The sequence below is a fragment of the Accipiter gentilis genome, chromosome 9 (genome assembly GCF_929443795.1).
Source record: "Accipiter gentilis chromosome 9, bAccGen1.1, whole genome shotgun sequence".
NCBI lineage: Eukaryota > Metazoa > Chordata > Aves > Accipitriformes > Accipitridae > Astur > Astur gentilis.
Window position 1 is genome coordinate 12,136,233 of NC_064888.1, and position 27,679 is coordinate 12,163,911.

At 38.6% G+C, this 27,679-nt stretch overlaps 1 protein-coding gene across 12 annotated transcripts in view; it reads left to right on the top strand.

Annotated features, from left to right (window-relative positions):
• The window catches only part of LDB3 (LIM domain binding 3), a 129,801-nt gene that overhangs the window by 14,906 nt on the left and 87,216 nt on the right, over positions 1-27,679 (top strand). For all 12 annotated transcript variants that reach the window (XM_049810101.1, XM_049810104.1, XM_049810105.1 and 9 more), the window contains exon 3: positions 25,603-25,754. In XM_049810101.1, the coding sequence (XP_049666058.1) occupies positions 25,603-25,754 (152 nt within the window). The remainder of the gene's footprint in view (positions 1-25,602; positions 25,755-27,679) is intronic.

Genomic DNA, 27,679 nt, shown 5'->3' on the forward strand with positions numbered 1-27,679 from the left:
AGGACAAAGATGTTAAGTGTGCTGTTCAGTCACATTGTGTTGACCCATAATTTACATAATATCGTATATTTAAAAGCAAAGAGGTATCACCTGTCAAAAGGTACTGCATAGATGATGAGAAAAAAACCAGATGTATTTTACTGAGCTGTTATCGTAACTTAAGGTTCTAAATGAAATAAAAGCTTGACCATATGAAGCTGGCTCTGAAGCTTAGTCCAGCGCTACTGGTGGGTATCCCTTGGGAACAGCTCTAAAAACTTTCCTTTTCAGATCCATGAAGAGTATAATTTTTCTCCCCAAATGTGGAGCTGTTTCTGTGTTGTTCTGGGATATTTTCAGGAACAAAAGCACCCAGCTCTTATTTATGGGGGCAAGAAAGAACTTTTTTTTTTTTTTTACCCACCAACTTTGAATGTAAGCACTCTATGTTTCTGGAATTAGGTTTCCAGCTTACAAATGGCTCCAGATGACATCTTGAATGTTCTTCATACAAGGTGACTCCTCTTTTTGTTAGTAGTGGCTAGCAGCCATTTTTCCAAAAAGCCAATGAGATCTTGCTCTTCTTTTAGGCAGATGTAATGGGTCAAGTGTCTTAAAGGCGTGCAAATCCCCTGGCAAGGGTAGAGTTACTTTCTGCACTTCCCACATGCGTAGCTAGTGTTGTGATTATCTGTGACACAGGTGTTCAGTGCCTGAACACTGTGCATAAATAGGTTTTAACCTTTCCCCAAAATCCTTCCAAATACACTTGATTTGTAGCAATGGCAGCTGAGGATTAGGGGGAACACAGCCTTTCATATGCTCACACCATATCCCCTCCTTTCCCTTGCTCAGAGTCCAAATTCCAGCTGCTGGGCTATTTTGGCTCCTTTACTCACTGCTCTTGGTTGGCCATACTTGTTAATACAGACATAAAACCCTTATTCTCATTAAAGGTAACAGGCTTAAGGGTACACACTTACTTTAAACAACTTACTGCTCTTCAGTTTAAAGCCAGCATTAGTGACAGTTAGTCTATGTGGCATGAAGAAAAATAACTGTAAGGCATTGTAGTACTTATTTTACCTGGTTAGAGTGCCATGCACACTCTTTGGAAGCCTCTGTGGGACTCTCATGCTATATTTAAAGCATCCTCTAACTTAGGAAGCTATTTTGAATTGGAACAAATGCTACATTTACCTCAAGCTTCTGGAATGGGACATGGTATCCAAAACTCCAAAAATACTACATGTAACCCCAGATTCTGGTGCATAGAGCCAAATCGGAATGCTCTGGTATTAGGGTGAATTTGGGCTGCCTTCTTCTTGATGCTGGGGGTCACTGGGACTGTCCTGCTCTATTTGAGAATGTCAGCATTCTCCCCTTATGTAGTCATAGCTGGTTCAAAAATGGCCAAGGGCAGTTGGTACTATGGTGGGTGTTTAAAAAAGAAATAGGCAGCCGAAACAAGATGTTCTCTTTCATCAGAGTTGGCCAAGATTAACTACTCTAGGAAATAAATGGATAGTCTTTCGCTAATTTTTTGACAAGAGTTGCAAAATATAAGTACCCTCCTGACCTACTGTCAAAATTGCTTTCCTGTCTAGAAGATTCTTCCCTCACTTGTTTACTTAAATTATCTAACACATTATTCAAGATTAAATCCGTTTGTCAACTGTATGGGGTGGGGTGGATGAGAATCTCTCTTACATATCTGCTTTGCTTTCTTGATGACAAGAAGTGGTCAAAAGTCTGTAAGTGTCATTGTTTGAACAACAACAAACCAAACCTATTTGAACAGCAGTCTCTTCTCAGTTTAGTTGCCTACTGCTTGGTACTGCTTCTTTTCAGTGTAACATTTCTAAAATTAAGTATGTGCTGTGTTGGCATATAGTTGTCAGTAGTTCAGGATGAGTGCACAGAGTTGTGGGTAGCAGGCTGTTGGAGGTAAGCCCCTGATGGAAAGAATTAACAGATTATTAGGGTGCCAGAACTGTTTGCCTGTTTCATCCCTAAGGCACAGCAAAACTATCCTCTCTTTTGAGGGAAGAACTATCCCATACTTAAGAACTGTATGCCTTAGTTGAGGCAGTTGGCTGCAAGGACAAGTACTGATATTGCTGTGGTCTGTGGTCATGTGGGAGATGCCTAACGTTGGCTCTTGGCATTCATCCTTGTTCCATGTGGGATGGTACTCTGCTCTCTCCTCCTTCCATATGCCTGGGATGTTTGATGTGGGCTTCCTCCCCTGCCTGCCTTTCCTTGCTCTACACCACACATTCTCCCTCATCGGAGTGTGCCATCCTTTCTTTGCTCCCAGCTTTTGATGACGTTCAGATTAAGTGCACTGTGAGTGGGGGAGCAAAGAGATGAAGACTGCATTTGGAAAGTGAAAGTTATAGAGCCTTCCACAAGGTGTTATAATTTCTTACAGAACAGTGAAGGGAAGGGAAAGGAAAGAAAGAATATGCAGGATGTAAGGGTACGGGAAGGAGCTGGTTAAACAGGGTACCTTATGGAGGTTCACAACTGTTCTGTGCGTAGCTGTGGGGTTTCCTGTTTCTCTGGTTACATGTGTTGCTGTATTAAATAGTCTTCCTTACCCTGTGTTGGGGAACCCAAGCTGTAACTAATACCAATGTAACTTCTGTATTAAGACTAGAGTTTATCTCCACTGAGAATTCCTGGAAGAGACTTTCCTCCCTTTACAACCACAAATCCTACGGCCCACAAAACGGTGGGTTTGTCCTGCTCTTCAGCAATTCCCTTTTTCTACATTTCCATGCTTAAGTTTCTGCAGAGCTTTGCTTCCTCACCCTGTGAAATGTCATTTCAGACTGTTACCTCCAACTTTTTCTCTGAAGACAATATGCTGAGCATAGATATTAGGATACATTAATCTTCTTTAAAAAAAACCCAGCAAACAAGCAGATAGTGGTTGTGAGCATTTCCGTAAGTTCTTTGTGGCAAAACATGGGAATATGTGCATCTCTTCTAAGCCCATGTTGTATCTTCCGAGGCTTATATCATTCACTTGATTGAACTTCTAGAAAACATTCTTTAGGTGACATAAAGAAATAGGCAAGTAAGTAAAAGAGTTAAAAAAAAATAGTCTGCCCTGCAGAGTAACAGAAACAACAAGCTTTTGTGGAAAATGTACCCTGTGAAAACGTGCATGCGTGTCCTAAATGGCAATGGAGAGACCACAATGACTTCAAAAAGGTCTGGATTTTCAACTTGCACAGATCTAGGATTTCTTCTTTTATACAATATGATAACAGGTTTCTAGCTTCGGGAGTCAGAGGTGAATAAGGGGCAGGGGGGGGGTGGAACAAAGCAGAATAAATCTGTAAGCTCTAGAGAATTTGTGAATTCAGTTTTAATTTCAGATCAGTTTCTAGACCCAGTTCTAACTCCTTTCCTCGTAAGAATGGGAAGAAGTCTAGGGATTGATAATTTACATGAACAGGGTTGCTGTCTGGAAGAATATGAAGTGGGTTTGGTTTTTCTCAGTGCGTATGACTGTGCGTAGAGGTTATCCCAGCTTATGGGAACATTCCTGGCAAAAAAAAAGTGATCATCACTTCCACAATATTGAAAACATATTTGCAATATGATTGACAAGATGAGTAGGTGGTATATCATTTCTTTGCACATCAAGGGACTGGCAGCGAATGAAACCAAAACTAGAACTTAGCTGCTTTATTTATCCCTTGAACAGGTGCAGTACAAGCAGCTGCAATAAGATCTTTTATACATTCCACCCATGATTCCCTGGAGTTCATGTGTCCTAAAGACAACCTGGAAGGGAGGCAGGACACTCTCTTGTACAGTATTATATTTTATAAGTACAGTGTGAGATGCTGATCCTTCCTATGGGGAAGGAATTCAAAGCTGGATCTGAGCTTCATGCCATTTGATGATATGGGTAGATGTCTTTTTCTCTTGCCACTTTGTTTAGCTCAATTACTTAATTTGGTCTAACTTTTTTGTTTTATTAAAACTCTTTATAGGCCAGGAAAGAGTACAAAGGAGTAATTTTAATATAATTTAACACTTAAAATTATTTGCCTTATTAAGTGGACATTTGATTAGTTATATCTGAAGAAAGCATTGCTAAGAGGACTTGTAAAGAATATTTCTTTTTTTCTCTACATTGATCTTGATTCTCCTCCACTGGTTTTGCAGAAATTGGATTGAGTCCCAATATTAAATGCATCTCCAAGCTTAGGAGGCCAAGGAAGAGCTCTTGCCATGTAGTTGATTGTTAAGCCTCTTTGTTCAATGCATAGATAAAAGGTTTAGGAAGAAACTTTCCTTGTTGGCATTTAATTTTAGAACATCCACAATGGCTGTTCTTGCCTGGATGCCAGAAGTCCTTAGTTTTAATCTTCCCCTAAAGTATCTGCTCTCGACTATTGTCTGAGTAGTGGCTATCTAGCCCATACATCCATACTAGCAAGAGACTGTCCTGGGCTATACTAATCTGTAAAGAAAGATGCATAGAAAATACTCTCTAAAATATTATCTTTTTCCACTGCATGCAACCCAATTTTACCATAACGAAATATGGATCAGGAGCTAGCAAGAAAAGCCCCCAAATTGCCAGATTCTCTCAAAAAAGACGAGGGTGCACACCATCTTCCGAAGCTGTTCATATCCTCCCACCATTGCTACAATTACATTAATGTGATACTCAGTAAAAATTAGTTTTCTCGGTATGTCATAAGAGAAAAGCATTTTTCTCGCTAAATTCTAACACCCTACAAGAGCTGATGATGACCACCTTGAAAAGGTGAAGTTGAAACATCTGTTTCTTAATATTTATTTGAATTTTTCATATATTTATTGAGTAAAGCCATAATATTAAAAGCTCCAAATCCCTATGTTTGTTTGGTTTTGTGTTGTGGTTTTTTTAAAAGGAAAGAATGGAAATATGAAATCAAGTAAAAGTATGTTTGTTTAGAAAGATATCAAATCTTGAGAATAGATGAAGGCAGTGACTTGCAATGTCCTTGGTACATTTTTGGTTGAGCTTAGTTTTACTTTTTTGGTTGGTATGTGAGAAGTGTTCTCCCTATTTTCCATCCCGGATGCATACTGCCTGTGACCTGTGCATTTATCTTTGGATGCAAATGGCATATAGAAAAATCTGTCCTACTCTTTTTTTTGTATGCCGGTGATGAACAGGTACTCTTGATATATATACCTTTTCTCTGTCGTTTGTCACAGCATGACTTGCATTTTGCCCAGTTTATCTTGCTTTGCTACCTGAATAAATAAAAATCTAGGCTGTTTTGATGGTATCTTTTTACTTTTTGTCCAGCTTCATTCCTTTAGTATTCAAGAACATGGAGACTTGGATTTTTCTCCCAACTGTAGTGCTTTTGTTTCTTTTTGCTAATCTTTTTGCAAGCCTTGCCTAGTTTGACAACAGTTTTGATGTCTGTGGATGTTTTCTTCTTGGATGAATTTGCAAAACTTGTCCAACAGGCTCAGCATCTCTGACTGAACTTGTGGGCAGTACTGTGACACCAAGGACAAATAGCTGTTGGTTTAGCTGTGCCTCTTGACGCTTTCCTCTCTTCATCTGGTGACTTGCATCACTTTGTATTGCAAATAGGTTACACTGTGACGATTCTTAGTTTAATTGGATGATAAAACAGAGTGCCATGGCCTCATGTTTAAGGAGACCTACTTATAAGCTGCACTTAAAAATTGATAGTGTGAATCTTAACCTCTGCTTAGCTTTGAAATACAGCTTTTACTTCCTGTAATGCCTGACATTGTCTTGAAATTTATTGTCTCTCTTTCTTTTCTTATCTCTGACACCTCCATCTTCTGTTTTTTATGGTTAATTTTCCTTGCAAAGACTAGTGAGAAGAGACTAGGACAGGTCTTTATTTTTTGATTAAAATATACGTTGTCCATTTTGTGATACGAGAACACCATGTTAAAGATGACATAGTATCCTTTTTGCTAGCTTCACTCCAACCCACTCTTATCCTTAGTCTTACCATAAACATAGCTGGTTTTATATCCTCCAAGTAGAAACCCAAGTAAGAATTAACTACAACACTGGACAAACTGCACGAGTACTGGAAATCTAAGCATATTTTCCAAGACAGTGAGGTTGTTAGCAAGCTAATGTATGTACTAATGGATATCTAGGATGCATGTGGAAATGACTGGTAATTTTTGCTATCCCCATCTTTGACTATCAAAGCCTTTGGCAATATTCTGCTAGGACTGGGATAGTATATTGAGGTTTAAGTTTGAGTAATGTCAAGAGAAATGCCAGGTTCAAGTCTGAAAGAAGAGAGCACTGTAAGCCTATGTACTGGCATAGGACCATCAGGAAGAAGTCTAAAGTCTTGCCTGGCAGCTATCCTTCTATAACAATCCTCCTATTTTAATGAACACAAGATTAATCTATTTTCATTTAAACAAGGAAGTTGGAAGCTTGGAGAATAAATACTCCTGCTTCCACTTCAGTGCTTGCTGACAATATTTACATTGGGGTTTAGAAAAAAAGATTATTTGTTTTGTGTTGATCTCTATATTATTTTAAATATCTTCTGGTGTTGGTAGCAAGAAGGAATGTTCTGGGGCGGGGAGGGGGGGTAAATTCTCAATAGTGTGAGAAATGTTTGGGCCTCTAAAGAACCAAAGCTATTCAAGTCATAAAAGTTTAGGTAGAATATGATTGAAGAATTCCTGCTTTCACATACTTCAGACTGAGTACTAAGTCTCTGTGACATGCTCAATTCCAAATGTCAAATCTCCTCTTCCCTCCTCTCCCCCCCAGTTTTATCAAAGTATGAAAGTATTGACTAAGTGAGATGCTATTGTTGGCAAGCCTTTGATGGACACTCCTGGAATTTCATTGCAGGAGCCATGACTTCTGTTTTATCTGAAATCTCACTGGCTCTTGATGACAGACAAACTCTGTTTTTAGCATTGCACTGAAGGTCAGGCAAATGACTGGTTTCCAAATAGAGTAACTGAAGATATTGGGACAGATTTATTCCTGGTATAATTCCACTAGTTCTATGAAGTTACAGGGGAAATATATGTGTCAAGATAGCCTTATGAGTTGAAGGATAATACTGCTGTTCTCAATTATTTGTGTATAAAAGGAGCTTGGAAAAAATATCATTTAATGTAAAGTTAAAATTTCTTCTGTAAGAGAAATGCTATGCTCACTGAGATAAGAGTAATATTTTTAGCTGGTATAAACCAGCATAACTCCATTAAGGAGACTGAATACCACAGAATGTGGTATTTTTCTAATATCTGAGAATCTAGCTCTAGTTTTTAATCAGAGATGAGGTTGAGGTTTTCTGGCTGTGTATATATTATAGGGTTAATCTGGGAAACATATAGGCTGCTTAGGCTGCTTTCCTAGTGATGTTTGGGATGATTCCATTATTTTTCATGGAAGTTTAATTTTAGCTACAGTTTTGGCATACCTCAAGCCTATAAACTGACTGTCAAGTAGACTGGTTAGATATTTCATTTCATTTTTACAAGTTATCTGTGACCTTAATTCATACACAAAGCAATACATTGATTTTGCAGATGGATCAAGAAAAGTCAGTAGTAATTTGTGAAAATGAAAACTAGATACTGTTGTACAATTGCTTAGGTATTAGGAAAGGAATAATCAATATCTTTGTAGATGACATTGCAAAGGTCAAAACTACTAGGCGCTGCGAAAAATTTCTTGTAGGAGAAACTTTGTGGCACAGATCACAACCACATTGACTGTTTCCAAATCACTGTGAAAAGTGGAGGAGCATATGCATGCTTATGAATGCAAGAAGTGTATGTGTGTCAGCAAGGAGGTATACCTATAGCTAATGAGGGTCTTTTTCATCTCCTACTTCGTTAGAGTGAATTGGTCAGTCTAGGTTGGGGACATAAGTCACAGATGCAGAGAGATCCTTTGATTGGTAGAAGCTGTCATCTTCTATGCCACTTTGTGCCTGAAGGACTAGGAGTATATTGATTACCAACATCCTGTGACACTTGGAGTTGGTGCAAAAATTCAAGATTAAGTTTTTACAAAGAGGGCATTATCAAGAACATGAAGTAAATGTAAAATGTTAAATTTTGTAAAATAGATGCAGCTATAATTTTTACAGTTCTGTGGCAGATATATCCCTGAAAGCTCAAATAACATGTTTTAATACTTTGGTCTCACTTTCACCAAAAGGTGATGCTTCAGTGAGATTTTCCCTTAGAGGTGGCAAAATGTTTCTTAATGACAGATACCGTGATGATCATAAAGCACAAACGACTATTGCCATGACAAGGCAGGATTTCTTCAAATTCAGTTAGCTTTGACTCTAATGCTATACCCCAAAGGCTCTGCTTTTCCAAACCATTCACAACATATGCTCTTTTTAAATCTTTCAAACAATCCTGCGCTCACTCTATACCCCACGTTCTAATGTCAAAGCAAATCTATGTTCTACTTGTGGCACCTGCTGTGGCACATACTTTAGCTACTTTAGGGTAGTACTAAACATACCACCATACTTAAAGTCCTGTCAACATAGCTGTGATAAAGACCCTTTGGAAAATGTATAGCTTCACCCTAAAATAATCACTTATCATAACTCATAAGGGAGAATTAGTTGGCATTTAGTACTTGTAATAATTTGGATTGGTGCCCTTCATGAAAGAGGGGCATGTATGTAAGTACAGGCCTCATATAGAATAGGAGTACTTTCATTTTTAACAAGGCAAAACAACTTCTGTTACAAATAAACTCCACTTTTAAAAAGGATACCTAAGGCAGTCAATATATTAGTAAGTGCTGCTGCACTGAATACGCGCAAGTCAGGCTTTGGAAACATCAGTCTGTATTACTAAATACTGAAAATACTACCATAACTTAAATTACAAGGTTATAACAAAAATAGATTAAACTTTTTTCCTTTACTAATATCAACATAGTTCAAATGATGGGTTAACAAAATGGTGTATTATAATACTACTGTCCCCTATGGAAATATGTGTGCTATGGACTGACAAACACTTTGTCTGTAGCTTATGGAAAAACATGCAGCTCCCTCAACCTCTTTGGCACGTTGCATATTATGACTGGATTCGAGAGTGTGCACTATCTACACATGGATGAAGTGTCCCAGTTGATTGTTATATATCTATTACATAAAGCTTGAAAGGGAAACAAAAGATGTTTTAAGGTGGGAAAAAAAGTTAGTTAGTATTAACTGAAGTTTACCTCAGAAGTTTCTGTAGTCGTCCTTTCTTCCCACTGAGATAAGTGTACCACTGTGAAATCCAATCTCTCCTAAGTCCATTATACTTTGGGTTTTTTAAATGGATCTCCATGCTTCATAGGTTTATCATGACAAGGAGTTGCTTAAGTGAACTACAGATAAATGTAGATGGATCCTGTTGATCCTGTGGACCATTCTCCTGACTTTCTGCCACTAACATGGGCTGCTTGTCTGCATTCTGCCAACACAGGCATTTTCAAACTTTGATTTCTGTGATTTAGGCTTATATGTCATTCAAAAGATTGCAAAGATTGAGTGCTTTGAGTGTTCACATACTGGAGTAGAAAAGGACTGTCTGGTACAAAGAGGAAAGTGTGCTACACGTTGACTTTGCAAGATGGCAAGTTATGTGTGAGTCCTGCCAGCTTTCTCTTTTGTGAAGCGAGTTTGCTGTGGCCCTAGCCATAGTCATTAGTCAGAGGTTCTCAAATGTAAAGGTGAGATGGACTTACCAGTTGTTATTTTTGATAAGAGGAGCAGGGAAGTTGCTCTCCAGGACAGAAGAAAATGGGGACGTGAGCATCAGGCTGCCTGCAGTCTTTAGTTTTACTTCCATATTCATAAATCCAATAGATATTAATATAAAACTGTAGAGGGAATAGAACAGCTTTTAGAACTCTATTGTAAATTAAAGGTATGTTTTCCCAATGTTATTTGAGAAGAAATCATTGATATTTCGCCTGGGGTGAAAATGCAAACTCTGATTTACCATTGCCAGGCAGCTATACAGTCATTTGTAGTGCTATAAAGCAGTTAACAGAGAAACTGAAATACTTGCATTGGCACTGAAGAGAATCACTTTGTGCTAAGTAATGGGGAACTGGGACCATAATATTTTTGCTGTGATAAAGCTTTATTTCTAATGTGTTGACAGACAGGACAGAAAAATAAAATCCCAAGAGACAGAAGTTCTCTGGTCCTCCAAGCAACAGACTGGGGTCACAGGAGGAATATGCATAATAGAATTAATTTCCTGCATGAGACTCTTTGACTCACTAACTTCCACAACAGCTTGATTCACACCTTACTTGGGGAAGGTACTTGTAATCATGCTGTTTCAAAAGCTGCTAATCTTAAAGCAGTTCTGTTCTTTGCCCTTCCTTCTTTAGAAGGATTTAACCACTTTCGATATTCAGACTTTCAGTTCTCTACTCTGTTTGGTTTTTTTTAATTCTGTGGGCTGATTATCAGTGTACCTACTAATACAAGCACAAGACTTTCTAATTACACGCTGATAAAAACAGCACTCGGCCTTCTCATCAGTCTTTACATAAGATGGCCATGACTTTGTGTCATATCTGAGCTGCAGCCAGCAAAAGCTCAGCTTGACAGCCTAGTACTTTTTCCCTCTGGACTATCACATTGCACATTCTTACAGGGTCATGCATGATAAAAAAGGATAAATGGCCTCCAAAGAGACATGACCGATACCTTATTGTCTGCAGAGCTTTTACCTCTGCACTATCACTGCAAATCTCTTCATAGAGGCTGCAACAGATGCTAGAATTATTGCCTAGACTACAGGGCAGAGTAGCATAGAGCTTGAAATCCATGCTTTCATGTCAATTCTCTTTGTGGTATTCGCACAGAGCAGCAGAGTTAGATGAGATGATGTTAGGTGTTTTGGAGAGTGAAGACAGTGTCTTGTTCTTCTCTGACATAGCCAGAATCTTGTAAAATAAGTTTTCTCTTATTCCTATGCTTCAGTTTCTCCTTTTTTCTACTTGTGTTTTTATTAGGAACTCATTTTAATACTTAGATGGTTTCCTTATACCAGTCTTCTGTATCATTTACCCAAAATACTGCTTGATGTCTTATTTGTCACTCAGTGAAATGTGTTGATTCTTTATTTGCAATACTTGTATTAACCTGAGGTACAGGGCCAGGAAAGGTCTGGGCGTTGTTATGCTAGGCGCTGTATGTACGTGGAAGAGAAATGTCAATGCCTTACTGTTTAAAACCAGAGAATTTCCTCAAATTTCTGGTGTTGTCTCTTCATCAGAGAAGAGATAGCTAGATTAAGCTAAGCTTACATTTGCATTTTCTCTGTGTGCTTGATGCATACAGCTTTAATGTCAGCTACTGTTCATGCTCAATATTTCCCTCTGCAGCCTCAGAAGTCTCTGCAATTTGATAATAAAATTTTGCTGGTAAAATGCTATTTCCAGTAGTGACTCAATGTTAAGACTGAATAATAGGAGTCTTTCTCTAGTTCTGACTTTGGATATCTGTTGAAGAATAGCATCATTATGAAATTGTTGCTTTCTCGATATAGAATAGGAGGTTAATGTCACTGTGTGGAATAGAAATGACTTTTATTTGAATGTATGCTGGACCAAACAAATGATCTGGAATTGTGAGAATTCTGAGAATTGTATGTAAGAAAAACACAGGAAATGGAAGCAGAAGGTACAGGGTGAATTTCTTTCAATCCTGGAAATGATACAAAAAGGCAGAGGGGAAGGCTATTCAGAAGAAAAAGCCTGTCACCAGCTGAGAGAACCAGATGGACATAATCTGTGGTACTATTTAAAATATGTATAGTAAAAGTTTGGGAGCATCTTCGGACTTTATTAGGCAGTTACGTGTAAAATGCATATGTTGCTCCATATCATGTAAGTATGTAATCTTACAGTCTCTTAAAGAGCTGTATAATTCTATAAATAGAAGACCCATCCTAGGATAAAGAGAGATTACTAATACAGCTCCATTTGGCACTTCTGTCTGCCCCAGGAATCTCCCCAGCTGCCCAATAACCATCCACGCATTCTTAATTTTCATTTATTTCCGCTTCTTGGTATCTGAAGTAAAATCCTCCTGTTGTTAAATAGGTGCATATTCACTCTGAGAAATGTTTTCTGCTGCTGTTGCAGTTGGCATAGTCTTGATGTGGAGCACATCAAAGTTCCATCACTGACAGTTTTAAAATATTTTCTCTGCAAACATGATTCATGAGACTAAGCAATGTTACTGAGCAAGATGCTGTGAGAGAAGGAAGGCTATTTAAAAAAAAAAAAGGAAACAGATGAAAAATAAAAACTAGGGAGGGTGGGAACCAGTCATCCACTAAGTAATCTGATTTAAGAGGGTTTAGAGGAACTTGGCCAAGATCAAACTGTGACAACGTATTAAAACTCCAAAACACCTACAGATTTTTTTTGCACATGGGTGTACAGCTCTGAAAACATTACTGTAAATATAACTCTGCCTAGAACAGAACTTTCATAATTCCATCAGTCATAATTCTGGCTGGTTCTGAGATTTGCATGTTAGTATTAGGGAATACATCAGTCTTTAAAGACATTTTTGCTTTATGCAGTCCAAAATGTCACTATAATTTAGCCATTTAGATGCTTGCTTGATGAGAAAATACAGTGATGAATCTCATTGTCCTGTAGTTTAGCTAAGTCCTCATTTGAGATCAAAGTGGAGGGTTAACTTCTTTCTGCATGTTTCGGTCATTCCTCATCTCTATCAGGCAAATAATGGTTTTACTAGCAGCAGGAATCCCTATTAAAGTAATTGTCATATTTTATCATCTTTACAATTCATTGTTTAGCAGTTCATTTGGTGCCAGAGGAAGGAAGAAAGACAAACTGGGCACAGAAAGGCAGACCACCTTAGACTTTCTGAAATTCTTTCTTGGTCAAACAACAACTTTCCTGCTGCCTCTTCCAAACCAATTATTTTGACATGCTCCACTGCAGAAGTTACAGTGTCTAATGCAGCCAAGGAAAACACTGTTAAGCCAAATTCTGAGCTTGATTGTGTTCCTTCCATGGACTTAAATAGATGTCCTGCAAACATTTATTCCATAACAAAATATGCAATCAGATTATCATAATTAGTGTATTTATCCTGGACCAGAAGAGGAAAATTACTAATTTGGACATGCAGAATTTTGAAACTTGTGGCTAGGTATGTAACTCATTACAACCTCTGCTGCTAGTGCTTCTGAGAAAAAATGTCTGCAGTTATCAAAGGAATGAAAAAGTACAGCTTTGAAATGAAAGTGAGGCACCCTGCAAAATAATTCTGTTACTCCCAAGCTATGTGTAAGTTACACAACCTGATGATCCATAAAGAGCTGTGGTCTGAATCAAGGATGAATTAATACCTTAAACTGAGAATCAGAAGCACATTCATCTAGATAAAGCCTAGCTAAATATACCAAGCAGGCTAATGATGATTTTCACACACAATTTACACACTTAACCTTTGTTATGTAAAAATATTTATTAGATATGAACATGTATGCTGTTTTTGAAAATCTACCCTAAGCTCCTAAACCACTGATCATGCTGCCAAACTGGTAGAAATCTTTAGGATTCACTGTTACTTTCCTTCCAAGTATAATTAACGACCTGAAAGAAATAGGAGTGTCCAGAGAAGTGAGAGTTGAGGAGTGTATGTAGACAGCATGCTTCAAGGCCCTACCTGAAACACTCTATTAAAACCTGTGTACTCTGGAAGAATAATCTTGCCTTAGCTTGGTGCTGCTTATACCAGTAAATGGCGAACACCAAATCTAGATGAGATAAAACAGGAGAGAAGCAGAGTACCCAAAAAGGAATTGGCAGGAACATTGCTCCCCAGATTAACAGGTAAAAGTATCACTAACCAGCAATATCCGTATCACAGGCAAAACTGTAGGCTGTGTTTTTCAGGGGCCTTTTGGTTAGGCAGAAGGTATTCATTCAGAGTTGATGGTTGCCCACTTTGCTATCTGTAATTAAAACAATGGGAGGTTTTTCATTGGACCCCCTGGAATGTAGTAAAAAATAAAGTTGAAGAATTTACTAAGATGGGATACATGCTATTTAGCATTCCCAGTGCAAACTGAAAGCTCTCTAACCCTCGCCTGCTGATCACCAGGGTGAGCTGCTCAGAAGGTGAAAGACTGTCCACAGTAGCATGTCAGCTGGATAGGAAATGCTGATCAGGCTTCTTTTCCTGCCTTAATGCCGTCTTTCAGGTGCCAGTTACTGGTCATAGTCTTTGCCCGTTGAAATCCCCCCCCGCACACATACATGTGCTGGGTAACTCAGGGAATTCAAAACCTGTCATCAGAGACAACAGATCAGCTTGTCCACAAGGGAGTGCTTCTCTGGGCACCTAAAACACTGGTGGATGAATGTTGACAAAGTAGGTAATACACCTGGTATTACTGCTGGCAGAAGGTCCAGATGTCATCCTTGTCACAACAATGAGTTCTTCTGTGAATGTCAAAAAGTTTCTGTTTTTCATATTGTGGAAGTACTATTTTTCTAACAGTGAGTACTGGGACTACGGTGCTGAGTGGGATGGCCAAGTAAGCATGCTTCACCATTTTAGAGAACTCTAGGGGGACTGAGAGTTTGAACAAATAATTTTCCTTCTGAATAAAAAAAAGACAAACAACAAAAAACAACGCAGTAGCTTATCCAAAGATAATTGAGGCTGCTTGAACTATGCACTCTGCTGAATTAGAAATCATGAGATCACAGACTCCTGCCTTTATCCGGAATGGAAATGCCCCAACAACAGCTTTCCTTGTAGTGGTTGGGAATTTTGGAGTCAAGTTTCAGCCCAAAATTTGGGCATAAAAACAGAAGACATGGTGTGATGAAAGTGAGTGGCATTGTTTGGATATTCAAACACACGTCAGTTCAAATGACCAAATTAATATTAACTAGCTGAGGTAATTCATTTCTTAAAGCTCTTTCTAAATAACCTGCTTCTAAATCAGCTTATGGATTTTCAAATTTATGGGACATTCTTGTTAAAGCCTTATTTCAGTGCACCTTTCTTGATGTTGCATTTTCTTAACTTAGCAGCATTTGCAGTTGTACCTTTCAGGACGTGTTGGCTGATAAACAATATTGCTGTTTAATGAAGCCTTTTTGTGACTATCCAGAACATACTATATTTACCTTTTGTGTAATGTTTTGTAAAGGATTTTTACTTCAGGTTCTCCCTAGGAAGTGGTGCAGGTTGGGAAGGGGAGCTGATGAAGCAGTACTCTGTGGGGAAAGAAAACTATCAGTCCAGGTTACCTTCATGTATAGCACACCCAGCTGATCTGACTTCTTTCTGACCAGAAATTCAACAAGCTTGTGAGCCCTAGATTAATGTAGGATCCACTCTGTAAGGGTTTACTTGGCCTCCTGTTTCATCACAGGCTTAGTGGTTCGTAGGGGAGAGAAGTCAAGTAGGTAAACAGTTACTGTTACCAGATCTACCCATGTTGCATTAGTAGTTGTACAAAAATCACTATATCTTCTCAATAAATAACACTTTTTCCATCTAATTTATTTTTTTATTTTGAGTCTGAAACAGCCTTTAGCTACAGACGCTATCAGTATGTTAAAAATGTAATTTCTGTTATTTAATTTTGTCTGTAAACAGGAAGCCATTCTAAAGTCATAAAAATTTGTTATTGTAGAGTGATGGAAAATACTGTTGTATATGGAAAAAAGAAAAAAACCCCACCCTTTAAAACTTTTCAGCTTAATACTGCTATGTGCCCTGAAGCCACTGAGATGTGTGGGAAGGTACTCAGCTGCATTTATGCAATAGAGTATTATAAAGCTGATGGATGTAAAATTCACTTAGAGGGATGCTTTTACCTTGAGAAAACCCTATATATCACTGGCTTGCAGTTTGTCAAATAAAATGGGGGGGGGGGGGGGGGGGGGGGGGCGGGGGGGGGCTATTATACTCTGCAAGCATTAAGTGGGAAATTTTTGAAGGTTTCTGTACTCATCACTTTAATGGGTTAACACACCCCAAACCAGCATTGGCATCATCACTCTATAAAGAGAGTTCAGTCCTTGTCCTCAGCAATAGCCACATCCCTCTTCATTCAAGATAAAGAAGCAGTATAACAAGATGCCTCCTTTTTTAAAATTCAGATTGTGTTGCTTTTAATTATTTTTGTGTGAGTCTTCACAATCTTCAACATAACAAGTTTTCCCTTTTAGATTTGAGATTATATCAATATGTTCAAATTATTTCCTGTTAAACAAATATGGTTCCTGTAGCTTCACAAGGGAAGTGGCATGTCTGTGTTCCATTGAAAAGCTAGGAAAACAAAACTTAAGCTATTACATTTTAACAGGTAAAAGAAACATCCTCAGTCTCTACAACTTCCCTTGCTTGCCGAAACATCCAGAGTTTAGGTACCTGTTAAATGTGTCAAGATTGTATTTTACCTGCTACATCTTTACATTTCCAAGGATCTTATTGGGATATCTGGCAGGATGTCATGTTATGCACTAAACATGATACAGCATATTACAGAAGAAATTTGCATTGCACTTTCTCAGGGGAACTTTGCTTCTGTTCTTTTTTATTCACTTGGATCTTGAAAGGAATTCTTCACTCTGTAGTTTGAAACCTGTGCTTTTGTTTATTCTCCCACAGAGCATGGATGAATGCTACAGGTACAAAACAGTTATTCTTGTGGATAAGGAGAGTGTTTAATGAGTAATTGAGTCTATATGGTGGATGGTTAATGTTGGGCCATCCAATTGAAACAGGTTCACATTGGGCAACATGGCCTCTTAAAACTTGGGATGCAAAAGTAATCGAATGATACCAAGTGTAGTTCCTGCAAATTTGGTTCTGGTTCAACATCTCTGTCACTATGGACATGTGCTACATTTCATCTTCTTTCATACAGATGCTTTTCTGTGTGTACTATACTATTCTAGCGTCTGTAGGCAAAGCATGGAGTTGAATACTACATACTTCTGGTTTAGAGACAGTACTGCTATTTGCTGTATCAAACTGGCAGCTCATATTTTAGTGATCAGAATTACTCCCCTGGTAGTCTGGTGGCCAGAAACAAAAAGAACTCAATAGACAAATGCACATTTAAAGAACACTTAAATGTAAGCCTGCGTCAATGTCATAAGTGCCTTAATTTACAAACACACAGGAGCAGAAGAGTCACTTTTACATCAGTCAAGTCTGTGCTGGAACCTCAGGTCTTACTCAAAGTCAAAGCTATTTTAAGTTGTTTAATATCAGAAGTGGCTGCAGGCCACTAACTGCCAGACTAAAACTCTCAGTATTGTCTCAAATGCCCTTTTAGTGAGGCCTTATTGTTGCTGAACTGATCCAAGTCATGAAGCATTGTGGTCTTAGTTATGTACAATGAAATGCATTAAGCAGAATGAACTTGAAAAAAAAATATCTTACCATAGTGGCCGATAGCAAAAGACATAAACCGCTCAGTTTATTGCTTATGCTTGTAGGAGGAGACAAGACAAAATGTGTTTGTATGGGGAGGTCAAAAAACTGCACAGAATGTAGAATTCAAGAAGCCGGTAGCTGTGAAAATGTGAAAGGCAATATTGATAATTGAGATCTGTGTACTTGAAACACAAAGAAACATCCCACCTTATAAAACTGCCTTAAAATGAATTAAAATTTGAAAAAGAAAAGTCGGGAAGAAGAAGAGGAACCTTTGAAGAAACTTGGCCATTCTGATCCTGCAAGCACTTACAAGCTGAGTGTAATTTTGCTGTAGGGAGTTGTCCTGTGGAAGTTGACGGAACTGCTCGCACACATGGAGCTGCCAGAATATTAAGGATCAGTACCTCAGTTATATTCTCAGTTTTGATTTGCATTAAGGTTATTAAACTCTTTGATACCAAAGAAGAACTTGCTCACATGTTCCTTAAAACCTGTTGTCATAACAAAACAATCAACGTTTATTATTATATGACTCACTTCTCTGCTTCTATTTCATTTCTTCAAGATACATAGCACACACTATCTTGGCACAGTACGTGATGCTGAGAATAGGCTGAATAGATTTAACAGCTATTCTTAGATTAAGATTGGGAGAAGAGAGATTACTGTTAGTCATACCACACAAGATTTAGAGAGCTACATAGCCTTCTAGCTATGCCAACACGTTCTATTAAAAAGCCACATCCACATTTTACTATCATCTGTGTAGTTGGTGTACATAGATGAGTCATGCTTCTAACAGGCTAAGCTGCAAACTCCAAAATATTTCCTTTTTTTGTTTTTTAACAAAGGATTGAAAATTTTTCAATCAGATAATGTGGAGTTGGGGCAGGGAATGGAATGATCTTCCTTCCAACCGGGGACAGGAGCATTCACAGTCACTCTCAAAAAATCCCCAAAGCCTTGCTAGGGCGATCACCTAAGCTTTGCCTATACACTTCCTTTTATTTTCCAGGTGAAAATCTTTTACATTTGGCTTATTTTCATCACCTGGGTCTATTTAGCTTGGCAAGAAGGGCTTGCTGTCTGTCTTCTTCCTTGAAGAGTCTACATATTGTGCATGAACAGCAGCCTTGTAAAGGCATTAAGTAGAACGAAAATTTCTGGTGTTAATTGAGGTGGTATCATTCCAGCATGGCCCAGCATACCCAAGACTGAGGTAAGCTGGCTAGCTCAAGTGCCAGCAGCCCTTTTGCTCTTGCAGTACAGATTTCAGCACAGGGTGTCCTGAATTCTAAGTAAGTACTTGACTGGCTGTCCCACAAAATCTCTGTGCTGCTGTGGCATTGTGGTTCCTAGTAACCAAGAGAGGTAGATTAAAGCTATTTTGAGTGTTCTCACATGTATTGTAATCTCCGTTCCTAACTACAGATGAAGCATAGCCTGAGAGGCCACTTCAGAGTGTCTCTGCAGCTTGCCAGCTCAGCTCTGTTTAATATAAAGGGAAGCTCTTCAAGGTGTCAGTGGCATGTTCTGCAGATGCCATGAGTGGTCTTAAATAGCAGGTTTTCTTGTCTCATTAAAAACAAACAAACAAAAAAACAGAAAGGAGAAAAAAAGTAAAGCCTGGTAGTAAATTGAAAACGAGACATATTCTTTAGTAAAATGGTAGCTGTAAAAAGGGAATTTTCTTTAGGGTTTTTAGTGATATGTGCAGGGACCTTCATTTCCAGTTTCCTACAGTCCTCTGTCTTTACATTTAATTGGTCTTGCTCAGCTCTCCCATCTGACACTAAAAGGTATAAAAGCCGTCATCAATGACAGTGGGATATTTGTTCTATGTTGTAGGTTATCTAGGCTGTTTGTTTCTTCGTTCCTGTTTTATGCCTTCTGGCAATGCATTGAATAAAATGGTGAATTTCTGCCTGATGACTTATCCCAGTGGGCTTTATTCCTTTTCTTTGCTGTTTTTTTTTTTTTTTTTTTGTCCAGAGTTGTCTTCTATTTTCTAAGAAAACCCATGATTTTGCCTTTGGAGCTGTTACACGTTTATTGTGGGGACAGGGTTGGCAAGGGACTCATTAGGAAACAATAATATAAATTTCCTCAATTAACTTGTTCACGACGGGAGAGGAACTGATGTTCACCAGTTCAGTGTAAGTGTTCTGCGGTGGGATTTCAAAGCATGTCTCTCCTCCTTCCAGTAGGTTGTGCTCCTTTGTGTAAAACGAAGAAGTTTTGCTGCCATGCCCGGGCACGGCAAGCCGCAGTGCTTAGAAAGCCTGTGAAGGTTTGTTGGAGACATTTATACAAAAACCCACTTGCAAAAATTTAACAGAGGGAGATTTAAATGGTGTTTTCTCCATAAAGGAAACATACTATATTTTCTTGTGATCCTTGGTGCCTGCCTATTCCTTCTGTTGTAAGAGTATATCGTAGTCTCCAGTAACTAATAGCTTATGTCCTGTCTCTGATTTTTAGCTTTTATGATGATGGAAAGGAACATTTTCTTTTAATATTTTCTTCTGTTTCAGAGATCCTGAAGAGGAGAGGGTATTTATTCCCAGTGCTTTAGCATATTTCTAGTGCTAGTGAATACTTGATTCTCTGAAATGTTGCTCTTAAATAAGAAGCGGAAAATATAACTTGTTGATATGGGGGTTGGGGTCAGGAAGGGGTCAGACATAGCTCAAGTCCTGGAAAAAGAAGTGGCCCTGGCTAATGCTGCAAGCTACCATATTAACACCTTCTCAGTTGTATAGGCCTCCCTATGTATTTTTGTCTGCCTTGTAAATTAGGAGTTCCTTGGGGTAGGAAAGCTGTGTCCATCCATCTGTTTATACAAGCATTCTTGTTAGTATTTTAACACTCAGCCACTCAAATGCTGCCTGATCCCTATCTCTCCCACTTTGGAGCGTAGCTGAGGGGCTTGGATGGGAACACGTGCTGTTCTCAAGGTGGTGCAGCAGCTGCACTTTGTACACTGCTTTCCAGAGCTCCTGCTAAGTAGTATGTACTCTGAACCCAGTGCAGACTTAGTTTTTAGGGCACAGCTGTCACTGTTGTACTATATATTCACCCAGTATACAGATCTGCTCACAACAGAGCGTAGTAAGAATTCTCTGTAGTACATTGAAAGCAACATGTGATACTTCCAGCCTGCCCACTTGCTTTAAGCTGGGGATGTTGGAAGTCAGATGTCTGCCTTGTAGGAAATTTGTGGGCTGAAAATTCACATTGCTGAAGCAGCAAGTGTTCCTCTGCTTTTCTGAGAAAGCTGGAAGATGCTTGGCTTTTCAGGATGAAGTCTGTGCTTGGGCTTGAAGCGCTGAAGAAATACTGTTAAAATTAGATCTGCCAGTGGTACCCTGGATTGGATTTTGTAACTCAGTTGACAGAAATAGCTATACCTTGAATCAGTGGTGAACATCTCACTGTAGCTTTAAATAAAGGCATTTGCAACACCTAGCATCTGAAAGCTATATTGTAATCCAGAGCAAGTGAGTTAAGACTGTTACAAAGGTTTTCTGGAATAGTTCTGTCTAGATCTTTCCCAGAGATGTTCTGAGGAAAAAAATGGTAGTCAAATTGAAAAATGCATATTTGGCCTAGACAGTACTATATTTGTCTACTTTTGTTACTTCTGTTAATACAAGAGAGGCTGAGACGAGAGCAAACTGTAATGTACTGTGTAGACAGATCTGGACTTGCAGACTAATTCCAAGGGTTAATTAACATTCACCCTTCATTTAAAAAAATATTTTTTTAAAAACTTTTTAAATGGAAAACGGTCCCTAAAGATTTCACAAAGACACAGTGAGATCTTCTCTGTTTGTTATTACATTTAGTAAATTTTTAGTAGATCAGAGATGAATTTTCAAAGGAAAATACGAACAGATAAACACTTTGCATTCCATTCCTTTCTGCTGGATCTTTAAAAATGGGAACAAGATAGTCTTGAATGTGCCTTGACACTTCAGATCTGGCTGCCCTGTATCTCCATCTGTACATTGGTATTTTGTCCCCAACAATTACTGACTGTTCTTAATGTCTGCTGTAAATGCATGCTATGGTTCAGTTTAAAGTCTCACAGAGAAGCCTGTTAGCTTCTGACTGAAATAGGTATAATAGGTACTTTGATTTGAATATTTTGTACAGATTATACATCCAGATTTTAATAATGCCTTCTATATAAAGCTCTACAGAACCAAATAATCTACATAGCATGCTCTTAGCCAGTGGGAAGACTGGGGGAAGAAGTAGTTCTTTCCTGATACTTATTATAGTTCTGAATTACAGATACAATAAACTAGATCCATCTTCTATACTTGTAAGTTTTACTGTCTATGAAGCTAGGGTAAGCTGAATTTTAGAGGTAAAGTGACATCCATGGAGTGCTGGGTCCTGAAATGGGAATTGGAAACGTAGAGCTGTATGAAGGAATCCAGCCCTACATTTGCTACCATTATACTTAGCTGCAGAGATGAGTACAAATCCCTTTCATTTCCTTTTCAAATAAAGTAACACTGGCTGGTAAGCCATGATTGAGACTGTTTCCTTAATTTTCACAGTGTGGTTCTCCTGTAGCTCTTTGCCTCAGAAAGGGCATTGCAATGGCCATAGTTAGAAATAAATCACAAATTCAAAGTTACTCAGGACCTTTTGTTTGATAGATTCTTCTGATTAATATATTTTTCATTTAGGTAGTGTTTTCTAAAAGCGTTAGGCAGAAAATATCCCACTAGAGTAAGTGAAATCGGGTCACTAGTTATAACCATCCCCTCCCTCTAAATTTGACTCTTAATTCTAGGACAGTATCTTTATTTTAAGGTATAACATTTAAATGTTATTTGGGGCTGCAAAAAGCAGATATCAAAGAAACTTAGAGGGAAATCAGTATGTTACAGCTATCTTAAACTAGTCCCAGATCCAGACTTCTTTATGCTTTCTGTGAAACCTCTGCTTCTCTGGGCTTATTTTGTTTGAAGCATCACTGGGGAGTAGAAGGAGGGATATATGTGTTAAGTAGGAATTCCTGAATTAGGACAGACTTTTGACTTTCAGTAGCTGGGTTGATGTTCAAAAACTAGTCATTGTTCCTGATGAGCAAATGGGGGATTTCCCAGCATTTGGAACCAGCTGTCTGGAGACTCAAGTATCGGCATCACACAATTAATGTTTTGTGGCAAGAACTTGCATGTTTCATGAGGAGGTAAAAAGTGGTGTCTTAGAAAAGTGATATGTGAAGATTATTTATTAAAAAATCTTTATCAAGAAAGCTCAAGCCTTGGTGTCTACCTGACTGGCAAACAGTTTATGTTAATAGAGAAAAAGGATAAATTGAGAAAGACTGAAGTGTCCTACTTGACGAATTCAAGTCTTAACTAATTTATCTGATTTTGGCTTTTGTTCACATTTTGCCTTTTCCTGACCTCTTATTTTATTGCAGATTCTGTTTCTTGACATACTGGGGGGTGGGGTGGGGTGGGGGAGCTGGGAAGGGTCCTTTAGTAACTATACAAGTACATGTGGGTATGCAAATAATCCATATTCTTTATAGGCTTCTGGTTTTTTGTGTACTTTGCACAATGCAAGTCAATGAAATGCATGGAAGCTAATGTTTGCATAATAGGTTAGGAAAGCTATGCTTGTAATATGAGTCCCTTTCTACTGATCTCTTTCTATGAGGGTGCATTAGACTGCAGAATAAAACTCCATCACTGAAACCACCACAAAGTGTTTCCCCACCCCTCAATGCCTTACCATCAGAATACTACATCAGAGAATGGCACTGCTATTATCAGTCAACTTTACTTTGCATGAGAACATTATATCTGTGGCTGTCCTTCACTCAGAAAACATATAACTCTTACTGCTTTTATCTCTAGTGAAAAGTTATAGAAAGCTGTCTCTTCCAGTCAGATCAGTTCTGGGATGTTATTTACAGTGTCTAATTCCAAAGTAATCTCTGTCTTTTAAGTAGAGTGTCTGAGTATTCAGGGTACTGTATTCTAGCACCCTGATACTAGAGCCTGTGTTCTAGTAAATTGACAACTCCCACTGTCAGACTGCACTGTCAATTAGACTGCTGGCCTCAACACTGAGCACCTTTAACGGGGTGTTAAGAAAGGGTTATTTTTCCTTTGGTCTTCTTTGTCTTTGTAAGTGGAGGAGCACAACAAGCAGTCTAGGGAATTGTTTTGGAAGGACTTTTTTGTTTTGATTATGTACACATTTTTAAGTGTTTTGAGGTCATATTAGGGAAGGAAGGTTAAGGAATTTAACTTCACACTTGATGAGGAAAAGTGTTTGGATTTATGTTGGGTTTTGGTTTCCTTGGGAATTTAACTTCACAGTTTCAGCCTGACTGAATTCACAGGGGAAATGTCATGGTTTAACCCCAGACAGAAACTAAGCACCACGCAGCTGCTCACTCACTCCCCTCCCACCCAGTGGGATGGGGTAGAAAATCGGGAAAAGAAGTAAAAAGTAAAAAAATGTGGGTTGAGATAAGAACAGTTTAATAGAACAGAAAAAAAGAAACTAATAATGATAATGATAACACTAATAAAATGACAACAGTAATAATAAAAGGATTGGAATATACAAATAATGCGCAGTGCAATTGCTCACCACCTGCCAACTGACACCCAGTTAGTCCCCGAGTGGCGATCGCCCCACCCCCACTCCCCCCAGTTTATATACTGGGCATGACATCCCATGGTATGGAATACCCCTTTGGCCAGTTTGGGTCAGCTGCCCTGGCTGTGTCCCCTCCCAACTTCTTGTGCCCCTCCAGCCTTCTTGCTGGCTGGGCATGAGAAGCTGAAAAGAAATCCTTGACTTAGTATAAACGCTACTTAGCAACACACTGGTGTTTTCAGTTGTTATCAACATTCTTCTCATACTGAACTCAAAACATTGCACTGTGCCAGCTACTAGGAAGACAATTAACTCTAACCCAGCTGAAACCGGGACAGGAAATATGGCTCATAATCAGACACATCTTTATTTTATGTTCACTGTGCTGAAGGAAGAGTTTTTAGCTGCAGCCTTTGTTGTATTTCAGATTATCCTTGGGTTTTCTTAGAAGTGAGGAGTGTAAGGGAGTACCTAAAAATAAGAGCAAAGGCCTGTAGCTTATGTCCGTACCATTTAAGTACTGAGTGCTGAAAGCAGAGCACAACTCTGATGTGCCCACTAAAATTTGTCTGGCTGATGGTATGTGAAGGCTCTTCTGTTTTAGTTGGAGTTCCCTAATGGAGTCAAGTTTCATAAGTAGCTGTACTGTATCAATGTCATCCAGATGTAAGCTGAGAGGGCTGTGTAAAACTGAGATCAGGATACTGTCCATTCAGAGAAGATGCCGTTCATGAGGCATCTGGAGCCACCAAAATGCAATGCCATAGTGAATGACCAGAATTTCTGAACTGTTTTCTCAGTAGTTGGGTTTGTAGTTGAAGCACTGTGGCTTCTTATTTCTAAAAGTGCTGGTCTGTCTTTGGAGTGTCATGTCCCACAGGTTGATGCGGTCACCTCGGGTATGTACTAATCTGTCTTGGTAATGGAGCTATAGTTGTATGTGGGGAAGGTTAAGCAGAATGATTTCCTATAAAGCTCACTATAAAAGAAGCAAAGCATGTCCAAGGCCTCTCACACACATTCATTTTCTGTCTGCTCAATATAATGAATTTATTTGGGAAAAATGGCTTTTAGGAGGAAAAATACAATAAAATCATGCAGTAGATAGTGGTTCATTAGTTTTCTGCTTCCGAGTAATGTCTCTATATACTACTGCAATATAAATAGTGATAATTATCCCCTTGAGGAGGAGATAATGTGTGGTAAGGGAACCACTACATTGGGTTTAACCTCTCAAAACAGAAGTAATGACAAGTAGGTGTTGTCCTGGACCTTTGCAGAAATGTGAGCTAACTCTGAGTTTGTTAATTTCCATAAATTTTGTTGTTCTACTCATACAATAATAGACACAGCTAGTGTTGTATCTATTACTATACTTATTGCTGTATCTATTCCTCATTATAGTTCTGGGCGAGTTTTCTGTAAGTGCTTTGTGTACAGAATGACTTATCCTGATATGACTCTCTTGTTTTTTGCTTTTCTCACACAGATCACTCCTGGCAGCAAGGCAGCACAGTCACAGATGAACCAAGGGGACCTTGTCGTAGCCATTGAGGGAGTCAACACTGACAGCATGACCCACTTAGAGGCCCAGAACAAGATCAAGTCAGCGAGCCACAACTTGAGCCTCACTCTTCAGAAGTACGTTGATATAAGTTAAAGTCTTTGCATTCCTAAGGGCATCCTATGAAACTTGTGACTAAGGAATATAAGTGTTTTATCTCTGCCTGTTAGATTTATTTGAAGTGTTCGTGGCACAGATATGAGATTGAAAGCCTCTGCTCTGATTCTTGTAGAAATCAGCATGGATTCTTACAGAAATCAGTATGGTTGATATGTTGAGTGTATCTGTGTAGAATTTGGCCTATTCAATACAGGTGTAATCCCATATCCATTCAAGCTTCTGTTAAAAAATAAATCCAACAGTGATGTTTCTTTTGCTTATTCCCATGTGGACAACACACAGTTTGTTTGGTTAATTTATGAACAACTATTCTAGAAACGACTATCATAACAAGTGTTACGAGTGCGTGGGAGGAACCTGTCATTCACTTTGTGAATAATTACAGCAGGCTGACAATTTGTGTTAATGGTCTGGCACCTGTGAGTTTGAAAGTGGCCTCTGCATCTGACAGAATAAGAAAGGTGTAGCCTGAGTGCAGGAAAGGAAGTCAGTAGAACTTGGAGAGGGCAGACTTTCTCATAGAGATGTGATAGAACTCTTGCCATTGAGAAAGCAGAATCTCTTCATGTAACGGGTCTATTAACTTTTCCTGGTTAATGCTGCTTCCAAGGTAACTTGTTCTCAAGTCAGATAACCTGATTTTCTATAACAGTTGCATTAATATTTAAAGCTCCATGATTATATAAAGCAAAGTAACTGCTATTTTTACTGTGTTGTGGAGAATATAATTTTTGTATAGGCTAGGCAAAGACTGGTACAGAAAGCAGGTTGTAATGTGGAAGTAAAATTTCTGAGAATATACCACAAAAATCTCATACATGGATGTACGCTAGAGCTAAGCAGTATCAGGAACAGACTAAGACCTAAGGGAAAAAGATCTTCAGCTGAGGTTTCCAAGACAGAGCAGGGTACTCTAAAGCAAAATGTGTGGCTGAATTTCCCACATGGCTTTGTAACTCTCAGGTTTGTCTTTAAGCGGGTGTTCCAGGTAATGTACAAAATAAGCACACAAAGTAGACAGATGCTTACAAAATTGAAACGTATTTGTTAGCTTCTGTGAGGAAGCTGGGTAGACTTATATATTCCCTGGAAATGTATGACTTAGTCTAGTTTCTGGAAAAGAGTTTAAGTTAAAGCTCCTCAGATTTTCAGATGTTCCAGGTTTTCTCAAAGAAAAATCTTTGAGATTTTTCTCAAAGGGTGTGGCCCAGCAGTTTCAATGCATGCAAGGGAGGTAGGGAGATGCATGGAATAATTTCTGCCACCTTGTATGGTGTGCATGTGTGCCTCTAGTGTGCTTACGCAAGATTTTCAGCCAAAATTAAAGAGAGACCAGGAGCCTAGTCCTAAATGTACTGAAATGGGCTTTATATCAGAAGCCAGAAGAAAATGGTCTTCCAAACTTGTTGAGGGACGATGGGGCACTATCTTGATGCATGTAGTTGAATTCTCATCCTGTGGCCTACTCCAGCTTCTTTTTCCTCCGTTCTAATGAATGCTAGTGATGTTATGAATACAAGTATGTTATCTTTTAAAAAAATATTTACACTGTTCTGGATTATTTTCTATTTGAAAATTAAGGAGAGTCCTTTCTGATAATTTCTTTCAGAACTTCTGTCTGCTTTTCTCTTGGATCCCTGTGTTTTTACATTGAGAGAAAATGTTTCTTATTGTGCTTTGGCTTGTTGCACACTTGGAGTTAATTTTCCTGAATATTGGACCTGAAAAGTGGTCCAGTGGCTGCCTGTATGGCCTGACATTTAAAACTACAAACCATCACCTCTCCTTCCACACAGAGGAAGGGCTCCCAAATCTGTGACTAACAAAACCAGATTATCCTAATACATATCACACATTTGAGTCACTTAAAACAGTAATTTTG